At 38.2% G+C, this 17,545-nt stretch overlaps 1 protein-coding gene across 1 annotated transcript; it reads left to right on the plus strand.

Moving 5' to 3' along the window:
* Nucleotides 1–6,916: 6,916 nt before the first annotated feature.
* Gtpbp8 (GTP-binding protein 8 (putative)) lies at nt 6,917–17,433 on the plus strand. The gene is made up of 6 exons (XM_013028580.1): nt 6,917–7,265; nt 9,075–9,173; nt 10,578–10,708; nt 12,101–12,200; nt 14,074–14,192; nt 15,167–17,433. Exons 1-6 carry the CDS (start codon nt 6,930–6,932, stop codon nt 15,228–15,230), a joined length of 849 nt encoding a protein of 282 aa, XP_012884034.1. The 5' UTR covers nt 6,917–6,929; the 3' UTR covers nt 15,231–17,433.
* Nucleotides 17,434–17,545: the final 112 nt, after the last annotated feature.

The following is a 17,545-nucleotide window of genomic DNA, read 5'->3' on the forward strand; positions in this document are numbered from 1 at the left end:
TTTTTAAGTAAAAAAATAGAAAAAATTAACTCAATATAACCCAAAAAAGGAAGTTATTCAAACATAAAAAGTGAGTGCCTAAGGGTAGTGTAGATGTTACAACATTTTAAAAAATTATTGAAAAGAACAATAACGAATATTCTGAATTGCCAGGATGTATATTTTGTTTTAGTTTTTGCTTTTGGTCAGTCATGGGGCTTGAACTCTGGGCCTGGGCGCTGTCCCTCAGCTCTTCAGCTCAAGGCTAGCACTCTACTTGAGCCACAGTGCCACTTCCAGCCAGATGGTTTAATAAAAAATAATAATATAAAGATATGGATGGATGGACAGATGGACATAATGTTTCCATTCCCTATTCCAGGAAAAAAATGAAGATTGTTATTATTAGTGTGGAAGATGATTATGAAAAGCAACTTTTGATCATTACTTGTAGAAATGAATGATGAAAACTGCTGAGGGTAGGGGCAGAATTCAAATAATAAGTAAACCCAACACACAAGATTCATCTTAGCACATGTAGAGCTCCAGAGCTTAGCCTGTCCCTTAAAGTTGTCTTCCATTGGCCCCAAATGGTCAGGCCTTTATCTCACACATCTATCTCTCACACAGGTAGCTACAAAGAAAGACAATGACTTGGTTGAAGCAATTCATGAAATGGCTGACCCATGGACAATATCATCAAAATCAGAGCAATGCAATCCTGCAGCACAAAGGACTGCATAAGTGTCTGCCATGTAAATAACTTGGGGAAAATAATCCACTCTAAGTCTGGTCTCAAGTACAGTGGTATTCCACTTAGCCAATTGTGTATATTCCCATCAAACCATACTCATGTAAAATCTTAAAATATGACCTTTAAATAGTTCTGCATTAAAATGTTTCCTATTTGAGGAATTTACATTGTTTTCGTTTATGAGTGACAACTGGGAAGTCCAGAAAAATATGCAAACTGAAAAAAAATGAGAACCCTAGTCACGTATTTTGGCTAAATGTTAACATTAAAGCAAAGAAAAAGCAAAACATCATAATTATTAAAGTCAAGAAGGACTGATGATCTTTATAAGGAGTAGTCAAAAGAGATTACCTTAATTGTGCCAGACAATATTAAATCAATAAATTAATTCTAAACAATCATGTAGTAAAAATAATTAGAAATATGAAAATCATGTGTCATTGAAGCTAATATTCTCCTGCAATTTCATTCAAATTTTATTAGGCCAACATTTCTCAGGGGGTTGACAAATTTCCATTGAACTATCATGATACTGTTATTTCAATGGCTTAAAATTCTGTACGTAAGTTATGTATTTGGCCACGCTGTCTTTCATAAAGTGATGTAATGTTTTCAGTGAATAACTAATAGGTAGTTTAAAATGGCTGAACTCTAATAAGCTAAATTTGGAGCTTAAGAAAGTCACAAGTTTTCCACAGTTTTGAAAGCTGCCGGACTTTGAAAGCAGTTTTGAAGGCTTTCAGGATTTTGTTCTGAAAGTTGAACTTGTTTCCAACTTTGCTTCTACCACTTAGCTTCAGGTTTCTTTTTTCTTGTTCTAGAATATCTATTTGACCCTCTTCTTTAAAATAATCTTACAATGGGCCAGGTTCCAGTGGCTCATGCCTGTAGTCCTATCTACTCAAAAGTCTGAGATCTGACAATCACGAAAGCCAGCCCAGGCAGGAAAGTCTGTGAGACTCTGACCTACAATAAACTACTCAGCAAAAGCTGGACGTAGTGCAGTGGCCCAAGTGGTAGAGTGCCAGTCTTGAGCACAGAGCAGCTTGGGGACAGGGCTCAGGCCCTGAGTTCAAGTCCCAGGAACAGCCCCCCTCCCCAAAAAAATTTACCTTTTTCTAATTATTTCCAATTTTATACTAGCTCTTTCGTCTTTTATATTTTGGAACATAAAAAGAATATTTCAGTGTGTCTGTGGGTAAATGTCTATTGAATCCTTCTGTGATGTCAGCTCCTTTTATATGCCAGACAAGGTAAATTAGACTTTGCCAGAAAAACCACACAGACATCCAGGTACAAAGAATAAAGAAAAGGATAATTGCCTGTAAAGGGACTGGCAAGAACCCTTCTCACAAGAGAGAAGTGCTGGCTATTGTGTCTGGTGATTTTTTGTAACCTACAAGGTTTAGAAGGCAAAGATCCTGGTGTGGATGTGTGGTTCAGGGGCTTCATCATGGCAGACTAGGATCTGCTGCCCAAGTAGTAGATAGGGATCTTGCAGCTGCCCAGACCAGAAGGTCACTCTAAGGGGATCTTGCTGCCTTATATGTTGCCTTATATGCCCCAGAGGAGTGCCATCCCAAGGTAAAAGAGCATTATTGGGGGGGGGGAGGAGAGGGAGGGGAAATGATGGAGGCTATTTATTTACAGCCTTTACTAACTGAGCCTAGTGTTGCCTAGGAAAGGAACATGCTAAGCTATGGGAAGGGAGCTTATTGGGCTAACAAGGTAGATTTTCTTAATTGTAGAAAATTTAGAAATAATTTGAGTCCCTGTATCATAACACTAGCAATCTGTGGTTGCCTTAATCCAACTTTAATGACTAGGATTTGAGGAGCTATTTAAGCCAGAGGGCAGTCTGTGTGAGAAAAGATCTTATTGTTTCCTCCATCTCACCATATCTCACTCTTCCCCATTCCAAAGGGTTGTTGAAAGCACTAGTAATTTTTCAACCAGGTCTTATCCATTAATCTGCAAATTCCTCAGGGTACAAGTAGTTTCAATACCAAGCTCTTCCACTCTTCATTTCTTTCTTTTTCTGCATCTTAGTTGGGTAATTCATCAATATATCCCTAGCCTTTAGATAACTCCCGGCATAGTTTACTGTTGGGTCTAGCTTTCCTACTTGTCTTCAGTGGGAGAAATAATTTAAATATCTTGGTCTGCCATCACCACATGCCCCTTCCTTGTCCCTTCCGAATGTCCCCTTTCCTCATTTTTACAGTGCATCAACAAGTCTTCTCTGTTTCTTCGTTAGCATACTTCCTGAACTTCATCATTTCACCCAATCTCCTTCAAAGAGGATAAAATTACAAATTTAAAAGCATGGATTTTTTTGGTTTAGTTGGTTGGTTCCCAGTCCTGGAGCTTGCATTCAGTGCCTGGGCACTGTCCCTGAGCTTCTTTTGCTCAAGGCTAGTGCTCTACCACTTGAGCCACAGCACCACTTCCGGCTTTTTCTGCTTATGTGGTACTGGGGAATTGAATCCAGAGCTTCATGCATGCTAGAGCAAGTACTCTACCACTAAGCCACATTCCCAGTCTGCATTTTTAAAATAAATCACTGTATCATTTAACTTTGGGATGACAGCAATAAAGATACCCGGAGCAGAAGAATTCTTGTGTTTGAGGCTGTACCATTTGATCACAACTTTCTTCATTCTGTTTTATTAAAATCTTCATGTATTCTAGTCACTTGAAGCAGTGATTATGTTAATGAAATACAAAGGCTCAGATATTCCATCCATGAATTGAAAGAACTTGAAGATAGGACTTTTTTGTAATATAGTTTATGCTATATTCACATCAAAGTTATATTTTTGTAACTACTTTCCATTTATGATTTTTCTTCATTATATGCTTTGATTTGTTTTCTTTTCTCATATATATTTTTATTGTAAAAATACTGTACAGAGGGGTTACAGTTACATGAGTAATGAGTAAATTTCCTATGAGCATTGTTAACTCCTCCTTTGTTTTTCCCCTACCATCCCTTCCCTCCCCACCTCCTCCACACACACATACCCCAGAAACTGTAAAGTTCATTTTCAACATAATGAGTTGTCAACATTTGAGTTGTTTTCTTAATACATGATGGTGCTGATCATTTTGGAGTGGGTTAATATGATGTGAAAGTATATCTAGGGGAATTTTACTTAAAATTCTGTTATGGTTATCTCAGCTTGGGAAAAGAAGAAGTAATAGTTATAAGACTATTGAAAATGTTTAGATGTTGAAAGTGTTGCACCAATAAAAGGAAGTAGATAAGATCTTTTTTCTACTTTGTGTTTTTACATTTTACTTGGCTGAACATAATAAAGCAACTAAAGGTATAAGAAGTGTGTTCTGCTTCTAATGAACTTGTCCTAAGTGTAAACAAAATAATATGACTGAGCTCCTGCTGGTGATGTAGCAATCCTGATAAGAATGAACCCAGGAAGAGCTAGCACCATGAGTGGACCTGCAAATTCTTCAAAATGAGAACCCAGAAGCAATGGTAGAGGGACCACTAGTAGCCATTCTTCCATCTTCAGCAATAAATGTTTTCCATCTTCAAAAACAAAGCACTTACATAATACTATCTATCTGCAGACACATCCATCCTCAAGCATAACAATGTCTTGAGAGGGACTGGGAATGTGGCTCAGTGGTAGAGTGCTTGCCTCGCATGCATGAGGCCCTGGGTTCAATTCCTCAGCACCACAAAAACAAAAACAAAACAGAAAAATTCAGAAGTGGTGTTGTGGTTCAAGTGGTAGAGCCGTTAGCCTTGTACACATAGAGGATCAGGGAGAGTGCCCAGGCCCTGAGTTCAAGCCTCAGGACTGGAAGAAAAAAATGTCTGAGGAGACACTTATGGAAATAAGGAAATGGATTTAGCTCACAGTTCTAAAAGCATGGCACCAACATTGGCTTCTGGTTAAGGCCTTGTGTCCAATAGAAGCCTATGGTAGGAGCATGACCAAGATAGAGCAGGCACATGGCAAGAGAAGAAAAAAAGAGAATGAGATGAGAAAGCTGAGACCAACACACTGCTGTGGTAACATATCCAGTCCTGCAAAACCTAATTTATCTTTGTAAGATGGGTGGCAATGTCTTCCAAGGGTCATCTTGATTGCTTCTCACCAGACTCCATCTCTCAAACACTGTAACACTTTTCAACATTGTCACAGTTGGAGATCAAAGCTTTTAGCCCATAAAATTGTGTGGACAAACTATTTCCAAACCAAAGCAACATGTATTAAGTAAATATCTTTTTATTACGATGTTTTACAACTGCTTAAATTTTGTTTTCCCACATGTCAAATCAGAGAAAGGAAAAAACAAACAAACAGCTATTGTTACTGCTGAAACACATAAGCTTTCCAGAACATGCCATAAAGAATTTAACTTAATATATATCTTGGACCTATTTGGAGCAAATAACTTCTTGGCATTAGGACAACAGTATTAATGAGTAAGATAAAATATAAATCAGAACTGATTTTGTTTTTTGTTTTTTTATTGGGGGGGGGTCCAGTCATGGGGCCTGAATTCTGGACCTGGGCGCTGTCCCTCAGCTCTTCAGCTCAAGGCTAGTGCTCTACCACTTGAGCCATAGCGCCACTTCCGGCTTTTTTTCTCTTTGCTTATATGGTGCTGAGGAATTGAACCCAGGGCCTCATGCATGCAAGGCAAGCACTCTACCACTGAGCCACTTTCCCAGCCCATCAGAACTGATTTTGAAGAAGTAACATACTGAAATACTTTCTGAGCCTCTTTTTCATTTGTTTTGTTTTTGCTTTCCTTATAGTCTTTTATCCCATTCAATTCTTCTGAAAGCTGCTCCCTCTAAGTACAAATATCAGGTAACTCAAGGTTCACTGCCAGTCCATACCTCTGTTAAATGAGATGATTTAAACACAATGACTCTAAAAAGCCATGTTAAAATTAACTACAGGTATCCTTTTAAAGGAAAAAAGGAAGCAGAAGAGTCTGAGGCAGAAGGAAATGTAAGATACTATGTTGCTGGTTTTGAAGATAAAGGAAAAGGCCACAAGCCAAGGAATATAGGCTACCTCTAGAAGCTGGGAAGACAAAAAGTATATTTGCATTTAGATCTCTCACAGGAAACACATTGATTTTAACCTAGTAAAAACCTTGGTATTTATGACCTCCTTTATCCCTATTTTTTACCCACATCTCTCCCTAACCCTTATAATTTCTGGTCTTCCAAATTCTTCTCTGCGGTTCGAAGCCCATTAACATATAGTTGTTTGACCTTGAATAGATGTATCTGTTGAACTAGATTGTATATGTAGACTATTAACTGTACAAAAGCAAACTTTGATTGATGGTTGCCTTAAGATAGTGTTCTAGCACAAAACTGGTGCTATTTTCATCTCAAATGGGCAGAGTAAGCCGGAAAAACACAAGAAAAATGGCAAATCCGGATATCTCAATTCCCAATCTTGACAATCAGGGGTCAGAACAGATAATGAATGATCCAGAGGAGAGTTCCCAAATAGCTCTACAAACACTGGTGGCAACCATGATAAATGAGAAGTTGCGAGTGAATGGCAACTCAGATATTACAGTTACAGATGGCTGAACAGATCCCCCCCCCTCCGAAACACACACACACACACACACACACACACACACACACACACCAAGGTGCTTTTCCAACCACATTTCTCACCAGCTCTTCCTTTTTTTTACCCCCACAAATGCTTTTCTTAGTGAGGCAAATTTACCACATCAGGCAACCAGACACTGTGAAATTAAAACATTTTTGCATCCTGAACTTCACACCACCTTCCACAGTCACGTAGCTCTTTCACCCCTGGCGGGGAAAATCAACAGTAAAGTACAGGTCCAAAGGGCTGAATCAACAGTAAAGTACAGATCCAAAGGGCTGTTAAAAGAAGCTACTGGGCTTATCCCTGCTGGTTCCAGAAGGGGAGCGCGCGCGCGCGCGCACGCACGCACACACACACACACACACACACACACACACACACACACACACACACACACACACTACAACACACACATAGAGACTACAATTCCCAGCAGGCACGGCGGCCGCGGAGTTGGGGGGGGCGAGGAAGAGAGAGACACACTCAGAGACTACAATTCCCAGCAGGCACGGCGGCCGCGGAGTTTACGCACGCGCAATTCCCAACTTAGGGCGGCATGATTTCTAGGAGACACGATGGCGGCTCTTGGTCTGCGGCGCGGAATGCAAAAGCTCTTAGACGTGTCGCCGACTGTGGCACGTCTGAGCCTACGGTGCGGCACGGGCCCGACCTTGGCCGAGGTGCTCCAGATGCCGAAGAAGCAAATGACGAAACTACTGTACCCGCTGCAGGAGCTCGAGCAGCGCCTGGTTCCGGACTCGAGGCTCGACCTGCACCTCAAGCTCTTCGACCCCAGCCCGGAGGACATGGAAAGCGCCGAGGGCGTCTTCGCCGCCACCGCCCGGAACCGCATCGAGTACCTCAGCTCCGCGGTCCGTCTCGACCACGCCCCGACCCTCGCCCGGCCGGAGGTGAGGGCTGCTGGGCTGAAGTTTGCAGAGGGGTGGGGGTCGGGGTGGGGGCTGCACTTCCTGTCAGCCTGGGAAAGGTGGGCGAGGGAGGGCTGTCACTCTGGGAAAGGGGGAGGAGCTGTCATTGGTCACTCTGGGAAAGTGGGAGGAGCTGTCATTGGTCACTCTGGGAAAGGGGGAGGAGCTGTCATTGGTCACTGGGAAAGGGGGAGGAGCTGTCATTGGTCACTCTGGGAAAGGGGGAGGAGCTGTCATTGGTCACTCTGGGAAAGGGGGAGGAGCTGTCATTGGTCACTGGGAAAGGGGGGGAGCTGTCATTGGTCACCCTGGGAAAGGGGGAGCTGTCACTTCTGTTCATCCTGGGAAAGGTGGGGGCGGGGTGCTGTCACTTCTTGTCACTCTGGGAAAGGTGGGAAGGTGCTGTCACTGTCACCCTTTTCCAAGTTTGTGTGGACGTACATATTGTGTATATGTATGTATATATAACATGTATGATATATTAACTATTCCGTATAAACAAACTATAGTCTATTCCGTATAAACTACTATAATTTACATTATTATGATGATGAATATGGAAGAATACAATGCCCTTTTTCTTTTTCCTATTCAGTCGAAATAGGGGGAAAATGCTGAAGAATCGAGAATGTTTTGTAAAGGAGATGATCCTTACCAACGTGTAATTTTCATTCAATCTAACTTTCTTATCAAGTGCAGAAATAAAAATTAACTATGGGGGCAATAATCTGGAAAACTTTTACAACTACTTTTACAAATGAAATCCCATGAGTGTGCACCTTTTTTATGCTCTACAACTCCATAATACAATTAAGTCTGTCGAAAGATGGCTCAGCTCTCTCTCTACCTGTGTTCTTCAACTGGACCATTTCCCCACATTTTTTTCTTACAAGTTATATTCAACTTCTATAATTAAAGGACTCTTTGTATACTATAAAGCATGTTATAAACTTCCGTTTTCTGGCCAGAGCGTTTGAAATGTATGCAGTTCTCTTTGAAGGACTGACCTGAGTTTCACAGAACACACAGAATCACTGGTCCTACACACCTCAGGATGCTCCCCAATTGGATTGATAACCAAAAAATGCTCGTACAGTTCTATAATGGCCCCAGAGAGGTGCTTTTAACCTCATTTACAACTGGTTGGAGTTGTCTCTATAAAAAGTAGAGCCATGTGTAAGAATGGGATTATCCAGTGTTTTGCTTTCAATACTACAGAGAAAAGCATGACTAAGACAGGAGAGATTGAGGGAAAAAATAAACAAGAAAATCTTAAATTGCAACAATGTAATATGAAAGTTCTTGGGAAAAATGTCGATTTTCTCAAGTTGTACTTTTCAGCTTTTTTTTTATAAAAAATATGCTATTGTCTACTTCAGAAAGTTTTGTAATGTGTAATGCTTTATAGAGCTTGCATATATTCTTGAGTGGCATTGTTTAATGAAAGGCACAGTGTTCTAGATATGTGTTCTGAGTTCAAATCCCAATTCCTTCAATCTGTCTGTATAATTTGGGGCCACTGTGTGTTCCTAAGTGTAAGATAGAAAAGTATTACACATCTCATAGAGGTATGAAAGAAAATAAATAGTAGTAAGTGCTTAGGCAGTACTTGGCACTTTACGCTTACTAAACAAATATTAGCTGTTAATTAGAATTTGATTTTTGACTAGCATAAGCCATCTTTATGGCTTGGCAAGACTGACTAGTAGACAGTTTTGTGGAAATAACAGCATTCAGTGAGTAAATAAACATAAACTAATCCTCTGTTCTCTTTTTTTTTTCTTGTGTAAGGTGTGTTTTATAGGCAGGAGCAATGTTGGAAAATCCTCCCTAATTAAGGCTTTATTTTCACTGGCCCCTGATGTTGAAGTCAGAGTCTCAAAAAAACCAGTAGGTAAAAATGTTTAAATATGTCTGGACTGTCTTTTAAATTGAATAAGACAAATAATAAATATCAGAAAGTACAAGAAAGTTCCTAAAGATTTCTTTCAAAGAAGTAATAAAAGATTAAATAATAATAAGTAATAAAGATATTTCAGTATTACCTGTGCAGTTCTCTGAAAAAGTATAGCTTGATATATTTTAATAGTCTGCCAGTGAGGAATGCTTTTTTTCCATGCAGTTGGCAATAAAGTGTTTTATTGTTTGATATTTCCTTCTATAAGAGAGATCAAGTTTACATTGGTTTTTAGAGTGAACAGCTTTAAATTTCACTTTTTCCTTTTATACCTTTCCAGTGCACATGCTTTTCTTCTATACTCTCCTCTATATAATATAACACAAAACTCTCCCTTCCTCCCCCCCTTACATATACTATCAGACATATTATTTTACTAAGGGCCAAGTAATGTGCTTACATTTCCACTTATTCTGCCTTAGTAGACTTCTGTCATTTTCCAGTTCATTCTACTTGCCTCTCAATGATGCTGACTCTGCCAGTATCTAAGATAACCTTTCTTCAAAACTCACCTCCACTTTCCCTCCTATCTATGGCAAACCTTTCCACCAGCTATAATGCTCACTGCCTCTCGTGTTGGAGTTCTCCACTTCTTGTTTGTTGTTTGCTTTCTATTGCTTATATAGTAGACATTTTTTACTTCCTTAGCCCTTCCATCTTCACTGCTGCTCTGTTTCACCAAATAAACCAGCTAAACTATCACTTCTAGGTAGACTGAATCCCCTTCCTGTCCCATGGATTCAAAAGCAGGAATAAACTACATTTTATCAACTTTCCATCAGTTTTAGTTGCACAGATAGTCTAGAATTACACTGTTGCAACTACTTTAAAAAAATCTTTAATGGGAGTAGAGCACTGAAAACCACATAATAAAACATGCAAAATGTCTTGATTTTAAGGAAGTAATAGTCTAGGTATGCAAAACTGTGAGGCCTTAGGTGTAGGTGTTAGGAAAACCAGTATGCCTGACATGCCTGACAGGCAATACATTAGTCATCAGAGAATACCTACTAATATTACAGTGTAGAGCAGGGTAACTTTTTCATAAAGAGTGAAACAGGTAAAACACCAGAATACTTTGCCTACTTACTTCTAATATGAACTCTAAAGTTCTTAGATAATACAGATTGTGTTTGATGATAAATGAATTGGAAAGAATTAGTATGATCTAAGATTCTCTCTAGGCACTTCCCCTTTTACCTGTTTTTCTGTCATCAGAATAATTAGGATAATGTACTTAGGCTTTAACAAGTATTTTGTTAATTGAGTAGAAAACATTTCAAGTGATGAAACATACAGGGCTAATTTTAAGTCAGCTTTTATTTTTCATTTATCAGGGGCACACAAAGAAAATGAATTTTTTCAAAGTTGGAAAATACTTTACTTTGGTGGACATGCCAGGTTATGGCTATAGAGCACCTGAAGACTTTGTTGACATGGTAGAAACCTATCTAAAAGAACGAAGGAAGTAAGGAAAACTTTTCTTACAATAGTTACTATTTTATCCCTTAGCACATTTTCATCAAGAGCATTCTCTACATGAAGAACACTTCAGTTTTACCAGGTCTATTTAATTTTCATAGTATTCTACAATATGTAGGACTAAGGTATTTACTGCTTGTTTGGTTTCTGCTTGTAGGTTAATATCAAATGTTTTTCTAAATTAAAGCTGTAAAAAGTATTCAGTAGAGTGAGTTCATTATTATTATTATTATTATTTGTCCATTATGGGGCATGAACTCTGGGCCTGGGCACTGTCCCTCAGCTCTCCAGCTCAAGGCAAGTGCTCTACCACTTGAGCCACAGCGCCACTTCCAGTTTTCTGATAATTTATTGGAGATAAGAGTTTCACAGCTTTTCCTGCCTGGGCTGGCTTTGAACTACAATCCTCAGATCTCAGCTTCCTGAGTAGCTAGGATTACAGGTGTGAACCACCGGCACCTGGCTCATTAATTTTTTTTTAAACTGTTAGCTGGCAGATTTTGAAATAAAAATTACTGGTTAATGTGATATTTATCAGATTTAAATAAACCAGTAAATTCTGTTCACATTTAAAATTCCACAGCCATCACATCCTCTGAAAATGTTATCTTTTTTTCCTCCATATGTAGTTAATAGTTCTGTGCTTAATTATACAACATAGAAAAATGTTAAACTTAAAGTATCAAATAGTGTTTATGGCTGAGGAAGTAGCTCATGGAAGAAGCTCTGCCTTCAGTCCTCAGTACTACCAAAAAAAAACCTTATTAGCATTTTAAGTATTTTGCTTTTATTTATTTTTTTGCCAGTCCTGGAGCTTGAACTCAGCTTCTTATGCTCAAGGCTAGCGCACTCTACCACTTGAGCCACAGAGCCACTTCTGGCTTTTTCTTTGTATATAGTACTGAGGAATTGAACCCAGGGCTTCCTGCATGCACTCTACTACTAAGCCACATTCCCAGCCCATATTGGATTTTTTTTTTGTATTTTGCTTTTATAAAAAACAAAAATGAAATATTTAAGAAAATGCAGTACTTTTTTCTGTTAGCCTTAAACTGGTATTTCAAAAATTAGATGCTTCTATAATTAACTCACAGAAAGTTGGATTTGTATATCTTTTCCCACTAGAGCTTAAGGTCTTAGAAAAAGGAGTCACTCATCTTTGCACCATACTTCAGGCAACTTATGTTCAAAACGTTTACTGAAATAAATATTTAGGAAATGTACTGATAATAAACTACATTGATGCCTATTGGACTATAGGAGGAACCTTCTGGTGAACTGAGAATTATTCAAAGAAAAAGAAAAATGTCTTGGGTAGATAGGAGACATATGAATGAGTATATCTTATTTGCCACTTATCTTTCCTGCATTCTTACAGCTTGAAAAGAACATTTTTACTAGTGGATAGTGTTGTCGGAATCACAAAAACAGATCATATTGCCATAGAAATGTGTGAGGAATTTGCATTACCTTATGTGGTAAGTGTTCCTTCTGACTCATGGTTACAGTTACAGATATCAGTTCTGTGTGTGTGTGTGTGTGTGTGTGTGTGTGAGAGAGAGAGAGAGAGAGAGAGAGAAAGAGAGAATGTGTGCCACCCACTTGATAATGAATGAGGTGTTGCTTCCTCAAAAGGAAAAAAAAAGTGCTTTTAAGCTTGTGACACACTTTTTCTTCTCTCAGCTTTAAGATTTTTTTTGTTTGGGTTTGGTTTCTTTGTTGGTGTGGGGCTTGAACTCCGGGCCTAGGCACTGTCCTTCAGCTCTCCAACTCTAGGCGAGAGCTCTACCACTTGAGCCACAGCGCCACTTCCGGTTTTCTGGTGGTTAATTGGAGATAAGAGTCTCACGGACTTTTTCTGCCCCAGCTGGCTTTGAACTGTGATCCTCATATCTCAGCCTCCTAAGTAGCCAAGATTATAGGTGAGCCACTGGCGTCCAGCTAAATATTTAAATTATGGTCAAAGTTTCCAAAGCTTTCAGTATTTAGTATTCCTAAGTGCTTTTTTCCATTTTTTAAAATGGAAACACATTTTTACAAAACATGTTAATAGCTTGACATGGTAGCTTGGCAGATGGCACTTACCAAAATGTAAATAAACTGCAGCTGGAACACTAGCCCAATTGGGAATTTAAAACTGATTCAAGAACATAGCAGGCTCTAGCACATACAAATAAGACTTTTCTATTCCTAACAAAAGTGTACAGAATTCTGGAAATACTTTGCTAGAGTTTTTCCTGTCAGTTGACCTAGAATAAAATACAAATTAATAGGTTTGTCCACACTAATTTTGCTTAGTAATAACTTCTAGATAAAATAGCATCCTTAAAGTTGAGTCTACAGAGAATTGAAGACCTTAGTGACTTTAATTTAGTTTCCATAGACTCAGAACATCACTAAATTATAACAATGGGGATTAACATAAGCCAAACCATGTTACTAGCCAGCCACTTTTAGTATGAGTTACAAATTTTGGGAGGGTTGCAAAAGGCCTGTGTAACATTAGGAATAACAATTGCAAGAAATTAAGGGACTGGTAATAAATGCCTAAATACTGTCAAACTGGTTTTGTTAAGTAATAGTATTCATGATTTCCTATCATAGGTACCAGATCATGAAATCAAACTTTCCCAGTTTTAAATGAAGGGAAAAACTAAAAGGATTTTGTTTTTGGAAAGGAATTGAGGTATCATAAATAATCAATACATACTAGGTTCAATCTCGAGTTCTTCAAATTAAAAAAGGGGAAAACAAACTTAAAAAAAATCAAACATTTGTTTAAATTTGGGACTAAAGGTGTAGCTTAATTGTAGAGTACTTGCCTAGCATATCGGAGACTCCAACCTGAGTTCCAATTTCTACACCACAAATATATGTGTGTGTATCTCTGTGTGTGTGCATACATGTAAATTTACAAGCACTCCCAGTTGAGGTAATTCATAGGTTAATATTTTTCAGTTTGTTATTCCTGCTGTTAGCTTTTTGTTGTTGTCGTTCAAGCACCAGGACTGGCAAAAAAATAAGTTACATTTAGCCAGGCACCAGTGGCTCACACCTGTAATCCTAGCTACTCAGGAGGCTGAGAGCTGAGGATCATGGGTTCAAAACCAGCCTGGGCAAGAAAGTCTGTGAGACCCTTGTCTCCAATAAACCACCAGAAAGCTGGAACTGGTGCTGTGGCTTAAGTGGCAAAGCAGTAGCCTTGAGCTGAAGAGCTCAGGGAAAGCACCCAGGATCAGAGTTCAAGCTCACTCTTCAACCAGATTCTTCATGGTTTTGTTTTTGTAATTTTCATAATTTTGTAATTTATTTTATAATTGCTAACAGTTAAAAATTTTTGTTTTCTTATAGATGGTATTAACAAAAATTGACAAATCTTCCAAGGGACATCTTTTAAAACAAGTACTTGAGATCCAGAAATTTGTTAATACACAAACACAAGGATGTTTTCCTCAATTGTTTCCTGTAAGGTAAGAATTGTAATTTTTTATTTTTTTCTGCTAGTCTTGGGGCTTGAACTCAGGGCCTGGGCACTGTTCCTGGCTTCTTTTGCTCAAGGCTAGCACTCTACCACTTGAGCCACAGCACCAATTCTGGCCTTTTCTGTTTATTTGGTACTGAGGAATGGAACCCAGGGCTTCATGCATGCTAGGCAAACATTGTACCACTAAGCCACATTCCCAGCCATTGTACATATCTTCATGTACTAGAAACCTTTAGTATTAAATCAGTGTTTGAGACGTCACTTAGCTATGATTTGCTGGTAGAACCCATTAGCACTTCTATTCTTCTTCTTCCATCTTCTCATTTCTTTCTAGATCTTATACCCTGTAGGCTTCTGCTTTCTAGTTTAACCCTAGACCACCACAGAAATTAAAATGTTTCTTTTTTGTTTGTCCTAGGGCTATAACTGTACACCTGGGTGCTATCCTTAAGCTTCTTTTGCTCAAAGCTAGTGCTCTACCACTTGAACCACAGCTCTACTTCTGTTTTTTTCTGTGACTAATTGGAGACAAGAGGGTTGGGAATGTTTTAGTGGTATCCTAAATATGGTGACTCATAACTAACTACATCTTTTTGAACTCAAGTTGTTTCAACTCTTGAAATTCTCTGCCTTCACATTCAATTCTCATCTACTTGGAATTTTATTACTTAGGTACTACAGAAGCAATTATACCATGTCTATCCATATATTCTGTACTATTTATTAAACAGACTGATCTAACATTAATACTTAGGGGCCTTTTACCACGTATACATGGTTCAAAAAGATATTGTTAGTTATGAGTCATCATATTTAGGATACCACAAGAAACTGGGAGAAAGTAGGACAGATGAAAAGTTCTACCTAACATGGAATCAGCATTTGTAAATAACTAAAAGTTAGACGAATAGAAATGTTACTACCTGACATTAGAAAATTATTTTTGCTTTCTCTTTTCAGTGTTGTGACTTATTCCGGAATCCATCTGTTGAAATGCTTTATAGCAAATATAACAAAAAACTAACAACTAGTTTAAAGTTTCAAAATTCCTTGTCTCAATTGGAGCTAAACACCTAGAATAATTTCAATATTGTTTTAAATGTTGTATACTTGTAACTAGAGAAGAATTACTTCAGCTTTAAAACCTGTTATCTTCCCCAAAAGAATGAATTTGTGCCCATGGAAAAAAGTTTATAGATATATGCTGTTCATTAGGACAGATACTAGCTGGGTTTTTTTACTTTAATTAATAAGAACTTATACAAATCTGTGATATGGAACCTGTAACTACTATGTAGAGAAGGGTCGGTCATGTTGAGTTTTTAACATTTCCAAGAAAATGTCATCATGTATATGCTATTTTGTTAAGTCTAAAATGGACTAAGGCATTGATGTTACAGGGTAAAAGCTCAGATATTAGCCTGTAATCTTTTCTTGAGTCCTTATTTATTTGAATATTAAAAAGACTTATTCTTGATAAAATTTGTCAGACCATATTCCAAAGACCAGCCATTTCAGGCTGGAGTCATGAATCTCAGGTGAACACAAGAATGAGAATGAGAAACACAGAATTCAAGTTCTAGTTTTAGTGTCAGTTATCAATTGGTCATTGCACAATGCATTTATTTCTCTTAAACTCTTCTAACTGTAACCACACCAACTTATTAAGATTAAAGTGGCCTAAAGTAAGATGTTATCTCAGGACAGCTGCACATTTGCAAGCCCAAACTAACAATAAAGCAAAATTCAAAGATGTTTACCACAAAAAACATCCTGTCATGGAGGAAGTAGCATTTTTTAAACTCACAATTCAGAATGCAGAAGCAGAAGACTAGACCTTAAATCTCCTAACTCCCAGGGACTTTTGCTTTCTTACTTTGTCCTCCACACCAGAAGTCAGGATGGAAAGTCTTCAAGAGATCATCTGAAGGAGTGGGTGACTGAATTGACAACTCAGGAAACAAAGCAGTCCCTCTATATGACAGCTATACAGACCAGTTGTCTCCTACTGGTTCACCTTCAGTTCCCAGTATAAATGCATTGAACACAAAGCTACTTAGAAGTTGGTGGCTGTTTGTAGACTTGTCACAAATAAAATTGTCAATGGAAAGTTGTATTTATAAAGAAAAAAATGTTTATTTGAGCTTGTAGTCCCTAGGCATTGTATGGCAAGAAACAGAATGCTACTATATTATCACTGACCATGATTTAAGGCACAAAAATACCTACTGCCACTTGAAAACCATAGGGAAAGTGACTAGCGATTGAGGGCTCTGCATTACAACAGGCTTCAGAAAGCAGGGCACACCTATAATCCCAGAATTTGGGAGGCTGAGGCAAGACACTTGAGTTCAAGGCCAGATGGGGTAAAAGTGAAAAATGTCCTTAAAAACAAGGCGACAGGGGACAAGCTAACAAAGGAAAACCAGCATTTATATATTAACTCTGGATTTTAGTCTACCCGCATCAAAATCACCTGGATTCCTTGTTAAATATGCATGAAAACTTCTGGCCCCATTCCCTTATCCATGGTTATTGACCTTTGCAAAAGGCTAGGAATCTGCCAACCCACTAAGAGACTCAAAGTCTCCTATGAGAAAATGCAGAACACAGAAGAGCAAAGCAGAATATCAAATGTGGGAAAATATAGAGAAAATCACAGAGTAGCCTTTGAAAAAGATACTGCATCTACCAGAGTACCTTTTCTTTTACAATGTCTATTACGTGACAATATACAACTTAAGGCTATCATAGAAGCTTATGATCTTAATTCCAGTGGTTTGTAGATTTGAAAGGTACCTCTCACATTATTATTTAGAAATACATTAAGATCCTGTCATGACAATTGTACAAGCATCAACCTTTAGCACCAAATTTAAATATATGATTATTAGTCTTCTATCCCTGGGTACATTTTGTCACCTCTTATTATTTCAATTTGTTTTCTATTTAAGTTATCCTGTTGTATTTCACATTATCATAAAATAAAAAAAAACTCTTTTGGAAAACCCTAAAAACACCTTTATATACCATATGAAGTAAGTAAGGTGAAGAAAAGAAGAGAAATAATGGTTGTGATCTGATTCCTTTTGGTGGTCCATTCCAACACATAAAGACAGCAGAAGTGAAATTGGCAGACCAATCTACAGTGGAGCAAATGAGACCAAAATGATAGTTTAGGGTGCTTCCTTGCCACTCCACCTTGCTCCCTTAAAACATGGAGGATTTTGAAAACTTGAATTGTTTTTGATTTCCTAGAGAGTATCTCTAGGAAATCAAAAACAATTCAAGTTTTCAAGGACCTATCAGCCTCAATCAAGAAATTCATGTTTCTCACAG

Source organism: Dipodomys ordii, unplaced genomic scaffold (genome assembly GCF_000151885.1).
Source record: "Dipodomys ordii isolate 6190 unplaced genomic scaffold, Dord_2.0 Scaffold111, whole genome shotgun sequence".
Lineage (NCBI taxonomy): Eukaryota > Metazoa > Chordata > Mammalia > Rodentia > Heteromyidae > Dipodomys > Dipodomys ordii.